The sequence below is a fragment of the Chiloscyllium plagiosum genome, unplaced genomic scaffold, assembly GCF_037043375.1.
Source record: "Chiloscyllium plagiosum isolate Xiang-an unplaced genomic scaffold, Cpla_swu_hap1 HiC_scaffold_2, whole genome shotgun sequence".
NCBI lineage: Eukaryota > Metazoa > Chordata > Chondrichthyes > Orectolobiformes > Hemiscylliidae > Chiloscyllium > Chiloscyllium plagiosum.
This window is the reverse complement of record NW_028270140.1, coordinates 26,303,796-26,320,582: the sequence shown is the minus strand read 5'-3', so window position 1 is coordinate 26,320,582 and position 16,787 is coordinate 26,303,796. Positions and strand designations below refer to the sequence as shown.

The 16,787-nt window shown below is 39.3% G+C and overlaps 1 protein-coding gene across 2 annotated transcripts in view; it reads left to right on the top strand.

Moving 5' to 3' along the window:
• Positions 1-16,787, top strand: part of LOC122563665 (ADAMTS-like protein 1) — a 571,728-nt gene that overhangs the window by 343,652 nt on the left and 211,289 nt on the right. For both annotated transcript variants that reach the window (XM_043717704.2, XM_043717714.2), the window contains one exon: positions 1,018-1,063. In XM_043717704.2, coding sequence (XP_043573639.2) covers positions 1,018-1,063 — 46 coding nt within the window. The remainder of the gene's footprint in view (positions 1-1,017; positions 1,064-16,787) is intronic.

Sequence of the window (16,787 nt, the reverse complement as noted above, 5' to 3'; positions counted from 1 at the left end):
ATGAATAGTTGTTTCTCCAATTTGCTTTCTCCGTCTTTGCGTAGGTTTCCTCTGGGTGCTCCAGTTTCCTCCCACAATCCAAAGATGTGCAAGTTAGGTGAACTGGCTGTGCTAAATTGCATTAGTCAGGGGTAAATATAGGGTAGGGGAGTGGGTCTGGGTGGGTTACTCTTCAGAGGGTCAGTGTGGACTCATTGGGCTGAAGGGCCTGTTTCCACACTGTAGGGATTCTAATTCTAATTCACTGAGAGACGGAGAGGCTTCCAGTTCTTGTTCTTATCAATCCATATTTCTTCCCTTCTCTGCTGCTCTATTAAAGCAACTACTAAAATATGTTCACTTGTGGAATCCTGAATCTGGCTCCATTGCCTTTCCAAGCTGGATGTTTGCAGGCAGCACTGCCACGTCCAATATGTGCAATTTCTAATGCATTTATTAATTAACACTAGATATATTATGTCTTTAGAAGAAAGGGTGATTTCAGTTCGGGCAACTTTGTACATTCCACTTTGCTTTCTTGAACCTGCCTCAATATGTGGCCAGGTAAACATTGCAGTCCTTTCAGGTCCATGTTTTCTAAAACCATTTTAACCCATTAAGGTCCTGGGCATTAAATTCAAATGATGAAAGTTGAAAGTTGATAGTCCATACTTACCATTATCACGACAATCTGGAAATAGAAAGTGTTTGCCTGAAAAAGAAAACTCGAAAATCCTTCTAAAGCCTTCAATATACTGTAGCTAGTATGGCCCAGGTCTCTGTCTTATTGACCCTTCATTGATGACACTAATAAAGCAATCTACCACTCTGTTGATGTTGATGTGGAAGCAGGAACCACACTTAGCAATCTGAAAAGCAGGATAGATTAGATAAAATAAATTATTATGAAATGGGTTAAAGATGTTTACTCAAATGTAACCCAGTATCCAGCGTTTAATGCACAGTAATCATTTTGGTAGGTCACTATTATTTCCCCATCCTGTTGCAGTTAATTGATGTCTTTTGTTTTTCCAACAGGAACTGTGAAGGGCTAAATATACGGTACAGGACTTGTAGCAGTGTGGTAAGTCTTTGACTTTGAAATCAACAAATTTTTTTTAGGTATTTTTCCCCTCTGGTGAACTACACCATAATGAAAAACACAGTGACCAGCTTTGTATAGTTACATGCAACCTTTAGCTTCTGCTATCCACAAGGGTTCTGGGGCTACTGTCAATCGTGGCTCTCACTGGGTTTTAGCAGGGAGATAGACAGGCACTGAAGTTGCTATTCTATCTGACTGTGGTGAAAATGAGCAGAACAAATTAGGAATAATTCACACTAGTCACTTGTGTTCAATCAATGATTTCACTGAGCAGAGTCTGGAGTGAATACTTGTTTTACTCAAAGTGCACTCCCAAACTCAATCTCAAAAAAAAAGAAAAAATGAAAATATATATCATCCAATAAAATATTGCATCATAGAAATATAATATTTCAGATATCTTTTCATTTCTAGCAATTCAAATGAGGGGAGGGTTATGTGCATTATAAAGTATCTCCTTTCACAGCAATGCTAAGTGACATTAGGAAATCAATAAAGTGATTGATAATAACACATGGTTAGTTGTGTCTTTTTTTAAGTAGAGAGACTTCTGGAGCTTTGGATGAGGTTAACATTAATTTTCAATGCTTATTTTCAATGATTGTTAAATAAATAATATTTGGATTCATTTCTACAGGCTTAGAAAGCTGTTGGTACCAATTTATAAATGTTTGATACACTTCTTTATAATTTAATGTTAACAGTCAGACCCCAGATGAGCATCTCCAACATGTTATGATTCTAAATGGTATACTCCAACTGGTTATCCACCTGGGTGAGGAGGGGTAAATCTTTCCTTCTATAATACAACCCATATCTCAGTCACAACAAGGTTAATTTTTGTTTAGAAAGCATTTGTTCTCCCATGGACACCTTTTTTTCAGTCAAACTGTATTTATGCTTTAAAAAGAGCCAAATTAATCAAGCTTTCTTGTGTAAAAGAATTTATTAGCTATTAATCATGAGAAAATAAAATAGAACACATAAACAAATACAGATTACAGTTAAAAATTAATAGTTAAAAAGATATACAAATCAGTCTCTGGGTTCAATGAAAAGTAAATGGTGACTTCACAGGCTAGCCTGCCTTCCAGCAATCTGAGCGAGACAGATTGTTTTTCTTTCTCCTTGTAGTACTGGGGTTTGTAATGGCTGTGTCCTCAAGCTGAGACCTTCATAGCGCACCAGTCCATAATAACACATCATGCCAGTAACGCAAACTTGCCTGGGATTGTAATTTTTTTTAAGCAACCTCTTTTGTATGTTTGGGAAGGGTAAAACACAAACGTGCCTGCAATTTTGGACCTAACCCTTAGGATTTGGTTTTATGTCATAGGGAATGGTCAACCCTTGTGTTTCTCCCTTTTAAGTTCCTCTCTTTGACATTTCCATGAGATTCTGCAGGTGTAACATTCCATTGCTCCACACACAGCATAACCAGATAGCCATCGAATTTAAACACACAAATAACTTTAAATTTACAACTTTTTGGCTGATACGCATCTTTAAAAATATACATGTTGTAATTTGAAGTTCAATATGTTTGACATTAATCTTGGATTTATATCCATCAACCACAATTGCACTATAGGTGGAGACCATCTGCCCCATTGTGGCTGTGCCAGTTCTTTGAAAGAGTTACCTGATTAGGATCACTCCCTCCTCTGCTCTTTCTCCATAGTCCTGTAAACATTTCCCTTCATGTGTTTAATTCCCTCTTGGCACTTTGGGGTCTGTTTCCAGCTCCATTTCACAGAGCACATTCCAGATCAAGGCAATAGTATCTACTTTCTCCCTCGGGTTCTTTTGCAAATCTTCTTAAATCTGTGTTTTGAGATTGTAAACTCTCTGCCAATTGCTCCTTATTTACTCTATCAAAACAGTTCATAATTCTGAACACCTCCATTACATCTTCCCTTAGCCTTCCATGCTTCAAGAAGAACAACTCCATCTTATCCAGATTCTGTATATTACTGAAATCCTGCATTTTCAATTAATGTATTCATTAGAGGTTCAAGTTTAAAACAAAATCCCAAAATGCCTTAAAAGAAATAAAAATCTCAGCATTGTAATGTGTTGAAACTTCATTTGACTCTTCTGACCACTAATTACAATAAATATAAAATTTTTCACAGAGACTTTCATATTCCAAGCAAAATTTTAACCAACATGAAGCCCATTCATTTCCACAGAATAAAAATCTGATCCCTTGTCACTGAGGCAAAATTCCATCTTGATGTTTGAAATTTGAACCACACACTGAAATAGGTTTTTAATAGAATAATATTTGCAATTAAACTTGATTGTAAATTCAAAAGAAACTGCCCTTTCACCTGACTGTTTGTGTGAAAAATCTCCTCATCACAAAAATAATGGAAATAAGCTTTTGAAGTTAATGCTTTTAAAGGAGCAAGTCAGGTTTCATTGTTTTAATGCTGTAGCCGGGCTCTAAATGTTTTCCCTAATTCTTATGAGCATGCAGGTTTCCTGTGGGAATCTCCAGGCATGGCCACTGGAATCTCTTGCATCTTTTTGTGTGTTCTGTGACCTTTCGGTATGCATTGATACTGACGTAATTATTTATGCATGACAGCTGGGATTGCATCCGAATTTTCACCAGATGTGAAAGATTGTTGATCCTGGATTGCCTTTATTTAATGCTGCTGCTTGTTTGATTGTGCTATGCATTTGCTTGATAATTCAGGAAACTGCCTTTCCTCATTCAAACATTAGACGATCTATTCCTTCCTTACCAGGCTACTAAATGGAATCTGGAAGAATATAGTTAATGATGCAGTGTCCGCATGTCTTGCAGTTCAGCCTTTAATTTCCATGGTGACTGTTTTATTGCTATGTTCCTGGTTATCTCTGCCATCAAATGTTATAATTTCAGAAGTGAGCATTTGTTGAAGTGAAAGAAACATACTGTGACACTCTGTCCTCCTGTTGTTACTGTGTACAGAGTGTTTGCGAGCAATTCTAAGGTTTGTCAAGCTTCAGTCCAACACTTGTATTCTTTATTTTCAAAGTGACCCCAGCTCCTCAACAATTTTCTCTCTCTTTTTTTCCGACAGTGCTGAATTGCACTGAAATAAACTTCCCAATAGATAGCTGGTGCGATCATTACTCAAAGTCACTGCCTCCTGGAGATTATTATAAAGGGAGTGTGTTAATGCTGTAAACAAGTGATCCTGAGATTGTGGGTTCAGTCTCCCCCATAGCTACTTATGAAAGTAAATCCAATGAAAGAGAATCACTTCTGAACTTCCCCAGAATGTAGATGTGTATGAAAGCAGCTTGTTCATGAATGCTTTCCTAATGAGCTGTGGTTCAGCCTACATGTTTCTCTTGTGCCATGCTCAAGAGTAGATCCTCAATGTCTTCAGGGAAACTAGAAATGTGCAATAAATGACACTCATACCTCCATCCCAGGAACAAGAAAACTTTTGTTGCTTGTTTCTTTTCTGATGAATTGGTTTGAAGTTTGGAATACCCACTTCCTACACTTCTTATAAACAAACAGTCACTGCTGCGGTCTCACTGGAAATTTTCACAATAGGAAGCAATTTATGAATCTTCCAGTTTGCATTTTTATTTCTGATCTCTGCCCTTTCTCCACACCCCTTCTTCCTCGCTCCACTCTTGGACTGTGATTGTATGATTGGCAAGGGCATTGCAGTCAGGAACAGGGTCAGTGGTATATTTGCACAAACTATGCATTCTTTAAGCTGGGGGAAGTTGAATTCTCCTTGAATTGAAAGTGTCAGGAAAAGAATGTTGTGACAGGTGAGTGTCCTTAGCGTCTCCTTACACTTCAAGGAGAAATTATTTAATACCAATGGTGGGAAAATGCAGCAAATATTAAATTATTTCATCGTATAGACCTTTCTCTACATTTACTCAATAACACATTGAAACACAGTATAGAGAACACGAGACCAATTGTTTACACTCACTGTGAGCTGACAGTCTAGGAAATTATTTGCTGCACTGCTCACTGATGTGAATGTTGTAAGATGTTCCGTCCTTATGCTGTAGATATGCTCCTCTCCTTAAGAGCTTAAGTCCAAGATTTTGACCCAGCGCGGTGAAGGAAGGGAAATATATTTCCAAGTCAAGATGATGTTTGATTTGGAGTGGAATTTGTAGGTAGTGATATTCTCATACATCTGCTGCCCTTGGTTTTCTGGGTGGTAGTTTACTGGTTTTGAATGTCCTGTTGAGTTAAGACCATAAGACCATAAAAGATAGGAGTGGACGTAAGTCCATTTGGCCCATTGAGTCCACTCTGCCATTTAATCATGGCTGATGGGCATTTCTTACCGGCACTCTCCCTGTAGCCCTTAATTCCTTGCAAGATCAAGAATTTCTCGATCTCTGCCTTGAAGACATTTAATGACTTGGCCTCTACTGCATTCCATGGTAATGAATTCCACAGGCCCACCACTCTCTGGCTGAAGAAATGTCTCCTCATTTCCATTCTAAATTGACCCCCTTTAATTCTAAGGGTGTACCCATGGGTCTTAGTATGCCTGTCTGATGGAAACAACTTCCCAGCATCCACTCTTTCTAAGCCATGCATTATCTTGTGAGTTTCTATTAGATCTCTCCTCAACTTCTAAACTCTAATGAATACAATCCTAGGATCCTCAGCCATTCATTGTATGTTAGGCCTACCATTCCAGGGATCATCCGTGTGAATCTCCACTGGACACGCTCCAGTGCCAGTATGTCCTTCCTGAGGTGTGGAGCCCAAAATTGGAACCAGTATTCTAAATGGGGTCTAACTAGAGCTTTACAAAATCTCAGAGCACATTGCAGCTTTTATATTCCAAACCTATTGAGATCAATGACAATATTACATTCGTTTTCATAATCATGGACTCAACCTGCAAGATGACCTTTAGGGAATCCTGGACTAGCGCTCCCAGATCTCTTTATGCATTTTCTAACCGTTTAGAAAATAGTCCATGCCTGTATTCATTTTTCCAAAGTGCAAGACCTCGCATTTGCTCACACTGAATTTCATCAGCTATTTCTTGGACCACTCTTCTAAACTGTCTAAATCTTTCTGCAGGCTCCTCACCTCCTCAGTCCTACCTGCTTGTCCACCTAACTTCGTATCATCGGCAAACTTTGCCAGAATGCCCCCAGTCCCATCGTCCAGATCATTAATATATAAAGTAAACAGCTACGGCCCCAACACTGAACACTGTGGGAAACCACTTGTCACTTAGCTGTCTTCTGTCAGACAGCCAATCCTCAATTCATGCCAGTAGCTCACCCCTCTGCCCACCTCCTTGTCTTTTCGATCAGTTGTAAATCCTTGGATATTTAACTGCCAGTCCTGGATTCCCTGCAACCATGTCTCTGTGATCCCTACCCACATCATAATCATTCACGATAATTTATGCCATTAATTCATCTGCTTTGTTACGAATACTACGAGCATTCATGTAAAGTGCCTTAATGCTAACTTTCTTATCAATATTACAGATATTGGAAATCATAAGATGTCCTAAGTTATCCTTCCTTTTTGCTGCATTCCTAGTCAGCCTCGAGTTTAAACCCACCTGCACACATGCTATCCTGCTGCATATCTTTCAATTTAACTCCATATTCGCCATCGCTTTTGCTTTCCCTTCCCCCTGACTCAGAAGTTTAAAGTCCTGATGACCACCCTATTTATCCTTTTTGCCAGAACACTGGTTCCAGATCGGTTTAGGTGGAGACCATCCCAATGGTGCAGATCCCCCCTTTTCCAAAACTGATGCCAATGCCCCATGAAATGGAATCCCTCTTTCCCACACCAATCCCTTAGCCACGTGTTTACTTCTTCTCTAACTTTCTTATCCCTATGCCAATTGGCATGTGGCTCGGGCAGTAATCCGAAAATTATGACACTTGAGGACCTGTACTTCAATTTCCTTCCTAGTGCTTTATCATCCCCAAACATATTCTCCACCCTAGCTTTGCCTATGTTGTTAGTCCCAACATGGACCACAACAACTGAATCCTCTCCCTCCCACTCCAATATCCTATCAAGCCGGTCGGAAATGTCCTGCACCCTGGCAACACACTGTGTGGGACTACTAATCCAGCTTACATAGGATACCATCGGTCCCCTTAATTATAGAGTCCCCTATAACAACTACTTGTCTTTTTGCTCCCCCCTTGAATGGCCTTCTCACTATGGTGCCGTGGTCAGCTGGCTCATCTTGGCCACAGCCCTTTTCCTCATGCGTACAGGGAGCAACAATCTCATACCTGTTGGACAAGGTCAAGGGCTGAGGCTCCTCCACTCCTGAACTCAGAATCCCCCTACCTGCCTCACATACAGTCACATTTTGTTGTCCCTGAACACTTACTGAATTTGATTTACTTAATCTACTGTGTGTGACTGCCTCCTGAAACAAAGTGTCCAGGTAACTCTCCCCCTTCTGGATGTGCTGCAGATTTTGAAGCTCAGATTCCAGATCATCAATTCTGATCCGGAGTTCTTCCAGCAACCAACACTTGCTGCAGGTGTGGTCACTGCCGTTCACAGTGGGATCGGCCAGCTCCCACATCATACAGCTACAGCACATCACCTGTCCAGCCATAGCTACTTACTTAATTAACTTTTACAATTTATATATTAAATAATTTCTAGTACTTCTCTGCTGTGGTCTTAATAAATTAACCAATTAATGCTTTAAAGAATCACATGATACACAAGAAATATAAATTGAAAAGCCTTACCTTAACAACACACGAGAGTCCTTATTAGTTAGAGCTCCCACTCTTCTTGCTGCTTGAACAGAAATGGAGGGTTCCGCCAGTTGAGGTAAGTTTTTTTGAAACCTTAAAGTGGTGACTCACCTTCCCTGCAGGACCCCTGATCAATGCTCCTGCTCTTCCCTGCTGCAAGTCTGTGGACTCTTATTTAGGTTAGAGGAAGAGGGTGGGAGGGAGGCTGTACTGTGTCAGACCTGGGGCTTAGAACACACCCACAGTTGCCATGATGATGGCTTGATTATTACATTAATATAGTAGAAAGAAACTGAAAAGAGCACTTTCCATGACATAATAATAAATTAATGAACTCTGGGTGCTGAAGATCTGAAACAAAAACAGAAACTGCTGGAGAAATTTGGGTCTGGCAGTATCTGTAAGAGAATGCAAAGTTAATGTTTTGAGTTGAGTGACTCTTCTTCTGAACTGATAGTAGCTAGGAAAAGGTGGTATTTTATGCTGATGACTGGCCATGGGGAGGAAAAGGAAAGTGCGGATAGGTGGAGAGAGAGAAAAAGAAAGTTAGACTGACAAAGGGATGGCTGATAGTAAGACATAGAAGGAAAGGAACTGATAACAGAGGCAATGATAAAAGAATTGGCTATGCTGAAAGCAGTCCATGGCATGTCAGAGCCTGGGGTGTGAGGATGGGTAAAGGACGTGGAAGGAGGGTTTCAGGCTTTCTAATTATTAAACTTAGTATTGAGTCCTGAAAATGCAGGGTCCCCAAGTAGATGAGATACTGTTTTTTCAGTTTGCATTAGCCTTGGGAATTAAGTGGCAGGCAACTGGAAGCTCAGAGTCATTTTTGCAGATAGAATGTAAGTGTTCTGCAAAGTGGTCAACCAATCTACGCTTTGTCTCCTCAAGGTTGAGAAGACCACATTGTAGCAATGAATGCAGTCGACTAGGTTGAATGAAGTGCAGGTAAATCGCTGTTTCACCTAGAAGGTGTGACTGGGGCCTTGACTAGTAAGGAGGGAGAATATAAAGGGCAAGTTTTACATCTTCTGAAATTGCGTGGAAGGTGCCATAGGAATGTGGAGAGTTGTTGGAAATGGAGGAGGGGTAGACCAGGGTGTCCCAGAGGAATGTACCTGTCAAATGCTAACAAGGGAGAGGAGGGAAATATGTGTCTGGTGGTGCCATCTCATATGAGGAAGCGGAAATTGCAGCTGATGGTGCTTTGGATGCAGATACCGGTGGGGTGGAAACTGAAATCCTATTGGTGTTGTAGGAGAGAAGAAAAGAGGTGCGGACAGAAATGCCCTCTGTATACAAAGTGGGCCACCTGAGATATATAAAATTATGAGGGGCTTGCACAACAAGATCCTTCTGATCTTCAGTACTTCCCTGGGTCCTACCATTCATATGTTATTTTTACATATAATGGATCAATTACATGAATGAAATGAAAGAATTTAAATGTATTTCATTGAATGAGTGTGCTTTTGGACACTTAAATCTTTATTTCATCTCTGCATGACCCTTGAGGTCTGTCCGTATGCGGTATTGTGAGAGTTTACATCAAGAGTGCAAGGACAAAGGGAAAATGGATTGGTGAGACATGGCAGTGAGTTAGCATAGGAGCTGTAAAGTGCTATGGAGGCTGGTACAGGGTCCATAGATTTGCACAGAGGATATGAGGGCCTTGGGTGAGGTGGCATGGGTAGTGTATTGGAAATGTGTGAGGGTATGAGTGTTAGAGATTTATTTTTAATTTAACTGCTGGAGCTGAATTGGGATTTTTATTTACTGCCTCAGCACCTCTAGGTACTGCCTCTGCACTGTTTCCGGGGCGATAGATCTGACTTCTGTGAAGCACCACCTCCTCCTCCCCTCACCACCCACCCCCCACCACCCAACGCCCTAACCCCATCCTCAATCACCAGAATGAAAATCAGATCATCCTGCTCACTTGCTTCTGATCTGGCTCAAGCTAGATGTGTTTATTCCAGCTACACATTATGAAGATTTCACACGTTAGGGGAACAAATCACTGGGGTTGATTTCCAATAGCAGGACCCTGTAAATTTGTACTGAAGTCTGTAATCACATTCAAGATATCTGTAACTCTGGAAATCTTGGGTTGCAGTGTTAGTGTCCCTTTCCCCAAGTCAGAAGAGTTGGGTTCAAGCCTCACCTGCTCCAGAGCTGTGTCATAACATGTCTAAACAGGTTAATTAAAATGATCTGTCTGTAAGCCTTCCAGAGATTTATGGTAAGTGTTAGAGGAAATTCTTTCACTTTAAAGGTCTGGATCCCACTGCCTCACTGAAAGGATGGGTAGAAGCAGGAGTCCTCAATATTTAAAAAGTACTTGGATAGTTCCTCGAGGAGTTATAACCTGGAAGGCTATGGAGCAAGGGATGGAAAGTGGGATTCAATTGGATGGTTACTTGTCAGCTGGTGGAAGGACCTAAATGGTCTCCTTCTGTGCTGTGGGTTTTTAATTCTTCTATATGTACGTTTTGCTTTTTAGAGGCAAGCTGTTGGAAAATATACTCAATAAAGAAGCCAATAATAATTTCAGAAATTTCAGGAAATGGAGATCCAAGGCCAAACATAACCTGAACTGGGATCTAATGTGTGTGTACAGCCAGGACGTTAACATAGAACTGAGGATTGGGATCAGGGAGTCTATGCTCGGATTTTGATTAAAGATGATTAAAGTTCTATAAGTGACTACGTAAAATCGCAGTTGATAATAATGTTAAGATGCTAGGCAAGGTTTTATTTGAGCATGGAAAGGACAGCTAGTGGCGATCATTTCCATAAGAATAAAACTTCTTCTTTATACAGGCTGCTGGGAGCTGAAATTATTCCCTTGTCTCCCTTGCATACCAAATTCATGATGCAATATGTATCAAAAAATTATTTATTTGTGCTGGCTTTATGCTTGCTCGGGGATCAGGCCTCAAAACGTTAAAAATCTGTAACTCTGGGTCTTCAAGTAAAGCTGCCTTGGAATGTATTGCTGGAGCCTGTTCACTGCTCGAAGTCATACCAGGTGTTTGTTTTTGTTGCTGAGTAACTTGGAGTGCAGGTAACAGTAAACCTGTGTTGTGCTACAATTCAATATGACTGACTGTTTTCCCCTATCATAAAACTACATATGAGGCTGTTTAGTGCCAAGGTTTTCACAGCTGTAAGATCTTGAAGATCTTTGATTATTTTGTAGTTTGTCATGAGTACTGAAGTATAGATCTGTTAAGGAAAGGATCACAGCCATAATCTCATTTTACTGAGGTGGTGATGCTGATTTTAACGTTTAGTCTGTTAAAACATTAATGGTTAATGAGTTCTAAGTCTTTTGCAAAACTGAACTAAAATATAACACACTGTCATTTCATTTTGTAATATTAATATCAAGGCATTTTAGGAAAATTTCATCTATGCGTATGATAAAGAGATGTGTATTTTGGAAACTCCTAAGCTTCCTAATGGACAGTTTATGTTGGAAAACCAGTTGTAGTGGAAATGGTTCTTCGATGTGCCGAGACATCTGTTTCTTGCCATCTTTAGACTCAATATCTTTTGCTGCTGGCACCATTCCTGCATAAGCTGCACACATCTCCACTTGGAGCATATATCAGTTCTTGGGGTTAGATTTGTAGAATTGTTGTGGACTGACTACAGGAAGCCTGTCACAAACTAAGGCTTTCATTTTCTTCTATGGTATCAAACATTAAATTGAGATTTCTGCTTTTCCATCCCAAATCACCTGTTTCAGCTGCAATTATAACACTATAAACAATAACCCACAGTATCTCTGGGATCTGCAAATTTTCCCCTAAAACTGTCTACACATGAGTGAATGTTGATGTCGCTGGTGTTGAACCATAGAGATACCAAAGTGATGCTGTGACATGGCAATCTGGGTCCATTAACAAAATGGATATTAATTTAAAAATAAACCATCTATGCATCAGGTACCGATCAGAGATTGTGGAAAATATACAATTGGAATCTATTACATACTTTGGAAGGGATATGCATTTTACAAAATAAATATGGTTTCTACATCACAATTTGTAAAACTATTAAAACAATGAAAAGAACTCCCGATTTAATACATCCTTAATTTGTCTTTAAACTACAGTGCTTTGGATATTTTTGTTTTCATTTAGTTATAACAGTTGTTGTGAAATGTGTGTATTGGATATTGCATGGTTCTAAATAGTGAGAAATACAACATAGGAATTTTGTGGCCATCTACTTGCTTATTGCTCTTTATCTCAAATAATAACAACTGAGAGATGCACACAGGTCAGAGTTTGCTCTTCCCAAAAAGGAAATACATTTATCCCACAGTGGAACAGCTATTTAGCTGGCCGGATGGACTGATGCGAGATACCACTTGCTGCCCAACAAAGTTAATCAGACTTGGTCAGCACTGGCTTTCATTTGACCTGAGTGGCAATACCCCAACTCTCAATGAAAGCTTTCCACCTCAAAAACCCAGTAATGTGGCACACTGATGCTATGTTCATTGCATTGTTTTGTACTTTTTAAAATCTCAGTGCAATCCAGGGCTTATGCACCCCAAATTTTTGTGTGGAGGATATTGATTTATAAGAGTTTTAAAATACTTCTGTAATCACAAAATGTCTGCAAACTTTCAGAAGCTCTAAATTATAGTACCTTGTATAATTTACATACAGAAGAACCTCGATTATCCGGCATTTGATTATCCGAATATCGGATTATCCAGCAAGATCGCAAGGTTCCGATGCTCGGCTAAATTATGTCATCTGGCATTCGATTATCCGGAATTCGATTAACTGAACAAAATACTGCCACACATGTCCTTTGGATAATCGAGGTTCCTCTGTACTTTTCTGAGTCTGCATTACACTTAACCAGTTAAACAGAGCAAAAATCAATAATAAACAGGTTCAATTTTAAAAAATCATTCATAGGATAAGGGCATTGCATTTACTGCCCATCCCTAATTACCCTGAAGGCAGTTGACAATCAACTATATTTCTGTGGATCTGGAGTCATATGTAGGCCAGACCATGTAAGGATGGCAGATTTCCTTCCTTAAAGGATGTTAGTGAACCAGATGGGTTTTTCTAACAATCAACAATGGATTCAAAGTCATCATTAGACTCTTAATTCCACCATCTGGTAGAATTTGAACCTGGGTCCTCAGAACATTACCTGGGTCTCTGGCTTAAGAGTCCAATGACAATACAATGAGAACATCACCTCCTCTCAATATGATCAAATGTGGAACAATTCTGAAAGGGCTGTTGCGGTACAGTGTTAGTGTCCCTAATAGAGGTCTGGGAGACCTGGGTTCCAGTCCCACCTGCTCCAGGGGTTTGTAATAACATCTCTGAACAGGTAGATTGAAAAAATAGGTTGAAAATTTCAAGAAGGGCTCTTGTGGCACAGAGGTATTGTTGGTATCTCTGGGCCAGGAGGCTTGGGTTCAAGTTGCACCTACTCTAGAGGTGTGTATTAACATCCCTAAGCAAGTTGGTTTTGAAATACCTTGAAAATTCCAAAATGGATCTTGTGACCCTGTGGTAATGTCCCTACCTCTGAGACAGGTGGCTTTATTTCAAGTCAAACCTGTTCCAGAGGTGTGTCATAATATTGCTGAACAAATTGGTTAGACATTTTCAGGGCTCTTGAGTGAAAGTGAGTGTTCAGGTCCCACTTACACATTTTTCATTGGAAAATCAGTCATAGAGACTGCTAATCCTTGCATTCTATGGAACCACCTTGACCAATGAGAGTTGAATTGCTAAGATTGATTCTTGCTTCCTGTTACATCAGTTTGCCAATGTTGGCCTAACAAATCAGCACCCTGGTCTCATATGATATGTTATTTTTTGTTAATTCTGGTTTCTTACTTCCTAGTCCTAGTGGATACTACATGAAAGGCTTCAACATTGTGTCTTCTTTTAGTTACGTTCAACAAATTATCTTTTTATGAAGTTCTGAGTCCAGACCATTCAACTAGCACCAAAAGCAAATGAATAATGAAAGCACATGTAGAACATAATTGTCTTGGTTTTATGATTTATAATTGTTGGGCATTTGAAAGGAATTGATAGAATTTATTTAGATAAAATGTTTCCACTTGGAAGCCCAAGACAAGGCAATATTTTCTTAAAATTAAAGCTAGCAAACTGAAAGAGAAATTAAATGCTTCTTAATGCAAGAGGTAGTAAAAGTGAAGCATCAATTCCTGCACAAAATGTACATTTCACCTCATTAATAATGTTATATCTGTGGTTGGTAGCTTTTAGCTAAAGAAGCATATGATGGGATATTCAATCATGGCAGCTGAATGGAGATAAGATACATATCAGCAATGATCTCACTGAACGGTGGAACAAGTTTAAGAGATTGATACGCTTCTTCTATTTGTATACTCTTCCTATGAGTGAAAACTGTCCAATGATCCTTAGCTCGGACATCCTTGGCATAATGTAGATCTCCTAGATTCAGATAGTCAATTAGAATCTGCCTGATAGAGTTAATTTGTTTCCAATTTTCCATCAAATCTGCATTGTCTGGGGTTGCTTAATTCCAAAGAAGCCTTTGCTCACATTTGTTTATTCCCAAGGAGAATGGTGGTGCAGTTGTTAAAATACTGACATTGTTGGCTTCTCTGCTGCTGGAATGTTTTGTTATGCCACATTTTTGCTCTCATCTTTTGAGGGTAAATCCATTGGGAAGTCCTTAGTCCAAATGGTCATTCTTCTTATGCCATGCTAGATAATGAAAGTCGATGAATTTTCAATCATGGGGGCCAATATAGGCAGGCAGTACACTCTTGCTTGATGTTTATAAATCCATATTTTCCAGCTCAAAAGCTGGAGTGGAAATCCCAGATGATTTTCCTTTTTGTACTCCATAGCCTATGAGACTAATTGTTGCATGTTCACTGCCTCAACAGCTGGGATCAGCTAACCTATCACAAATCAGGTCCAAACGTCTGGGCATCACAATTACCCACTGATCTATTGAGGGCCATCCTAAAATGATTTTCTTCATATAAAGTTACACATGCTTTACTGCACTAGTTTGCGTAGCGTGTTCTGGAATGCAGCCTTTTCCCCTTGGTGACCATAGTAACCAAAACCTTGGATATTCAAAGCGGTTTGTTTTAGAGACTCAACCTTCCTGAAAACTCCCCAATGTAGAGACACCACCCCTTTAAATATAAATAGCTGTAAGGCAACCAAGACTCACTAATATACATTAAGTCCAGATGCAAGTTCTGAATTATATTTTAAACATTCCTGAGTTAGTGCTTACTTCTGATTTTGTAGTATTTCCATAGCCTGAGCACAGAAAATCTTTCTACATCGAGTTAATCAGTGCCTGACACTGGCAGGATTCAAACAGTGACAGTGGTATTGAATTTAGTATAATAGTTGATATTAAAATAATTATTTCCAAATGCCAAAGAGACGTGGCAACTAAAATTTAGAGTTTAAGGTGTTTACTTTATCAGGATTTATGATTGTTGCCAAGACCCAATCATGCAATTGTAAAACTTAATCTTGCTGGAAATTATATTGACCATTTTATGGAATTGTTGTAAAATTAAATGCAACATTATGCCATTATACAGCATTATGAAATTGCTTTAAAATTTGAATTGTAAAATGAAATGTTAATGCCTATGTAATTTGAAGTGTACAAATGACATATTTACCCAATATGGGCCAGCACAGTGGCTCAGTGGTTAGCGCTGCTGCCTCATAGCACCAGGGACCTGGGTTAGATTCCAGCCTCAGGTGACTGTGTGGAGTTTGCACATTCTCTCCATCTCTGTGTGGGTTTCTTTTAGGTGCTCCAATTTCCTCCCACAGTCCAAAGATGACTAAGGTAGGTGAATTGGCCATTGCATTGCCCATACTATCCAGGGATGTGCAGGCTAGGTGGATTAGTAATGGGAAATGCAAGGTTACAGGGGTGGGTCTGGGTGGGGTGCCCTTTCAAGGGTTGGTGTGGACTTGATGGGCTGAATGACCTGTTTTTTGCACTGTAGGGATACTTTGAATTGAGTATTTTTTGTCTCTATAATCATTAGTACAGATGTATAAGTTTGATTCTTCAGTTTGAGTGAGATTTACACCTGGAATACCATGGAATTTATGATAAATTTAGTCTACAATAATTGCTATTCTTTCATGTTTGTAATCATGGCTAGGTACTTGCTGGAATTAGATCAGCTATGCTTCCTGTCACCTCTATCTGTGAGGCATTTATCATTTCTTTGCTGAATTATTCCTGAGGATATTCACTGTAATGTTATAGCAGATCATGTTACTTTCACTGGTTGGCACTGATGTCAAGATTTTCCAGATTTTTGAACCAACAGCCACTGTTGATTGAATAAATTGGCCACGAATGGATAAATATTATGGTTATAAAGCCTCCAACCTTAGTGTGAGCAGTGGGAAACATTGTCAACACACATCAAGTATTAACTGATTCGTCCTTAGGTTGGAAATGAAAGATAATTTCTCGCTGTTTTCTGTGGCTGGAAATAGTGCAAATTCATTAACAAAATAATCAGTGTTGGTAACAGTATAAAAGTATAATCTCACCAGTTAAACCTGGCCAGTACTGAACTAGGTTTTTTTGTGTTAGACAACATACAAAAGCATGTACATTATAGGACCACAGTCAACCTTAACCTGCGACTCAGACAACAATGAAGTCACATTGGGTTTCTACAAGTTTTGAACTTGGGACTACTTGCATATTTTTGAATGAGCATCACACGACAACCAACTATCTGCAGTGACTTTAATATGTTTTCACTTGAGGTATTGTGAGAGGTCATTTGTCCACTTCAGCAAAATCTGATACTTTGTGCAGAAATTACAAATCTCTAAAGATATGGCACTTTAGTCATGTGAAAATAATCAGAAATAAGTCAAATTCTAATTTT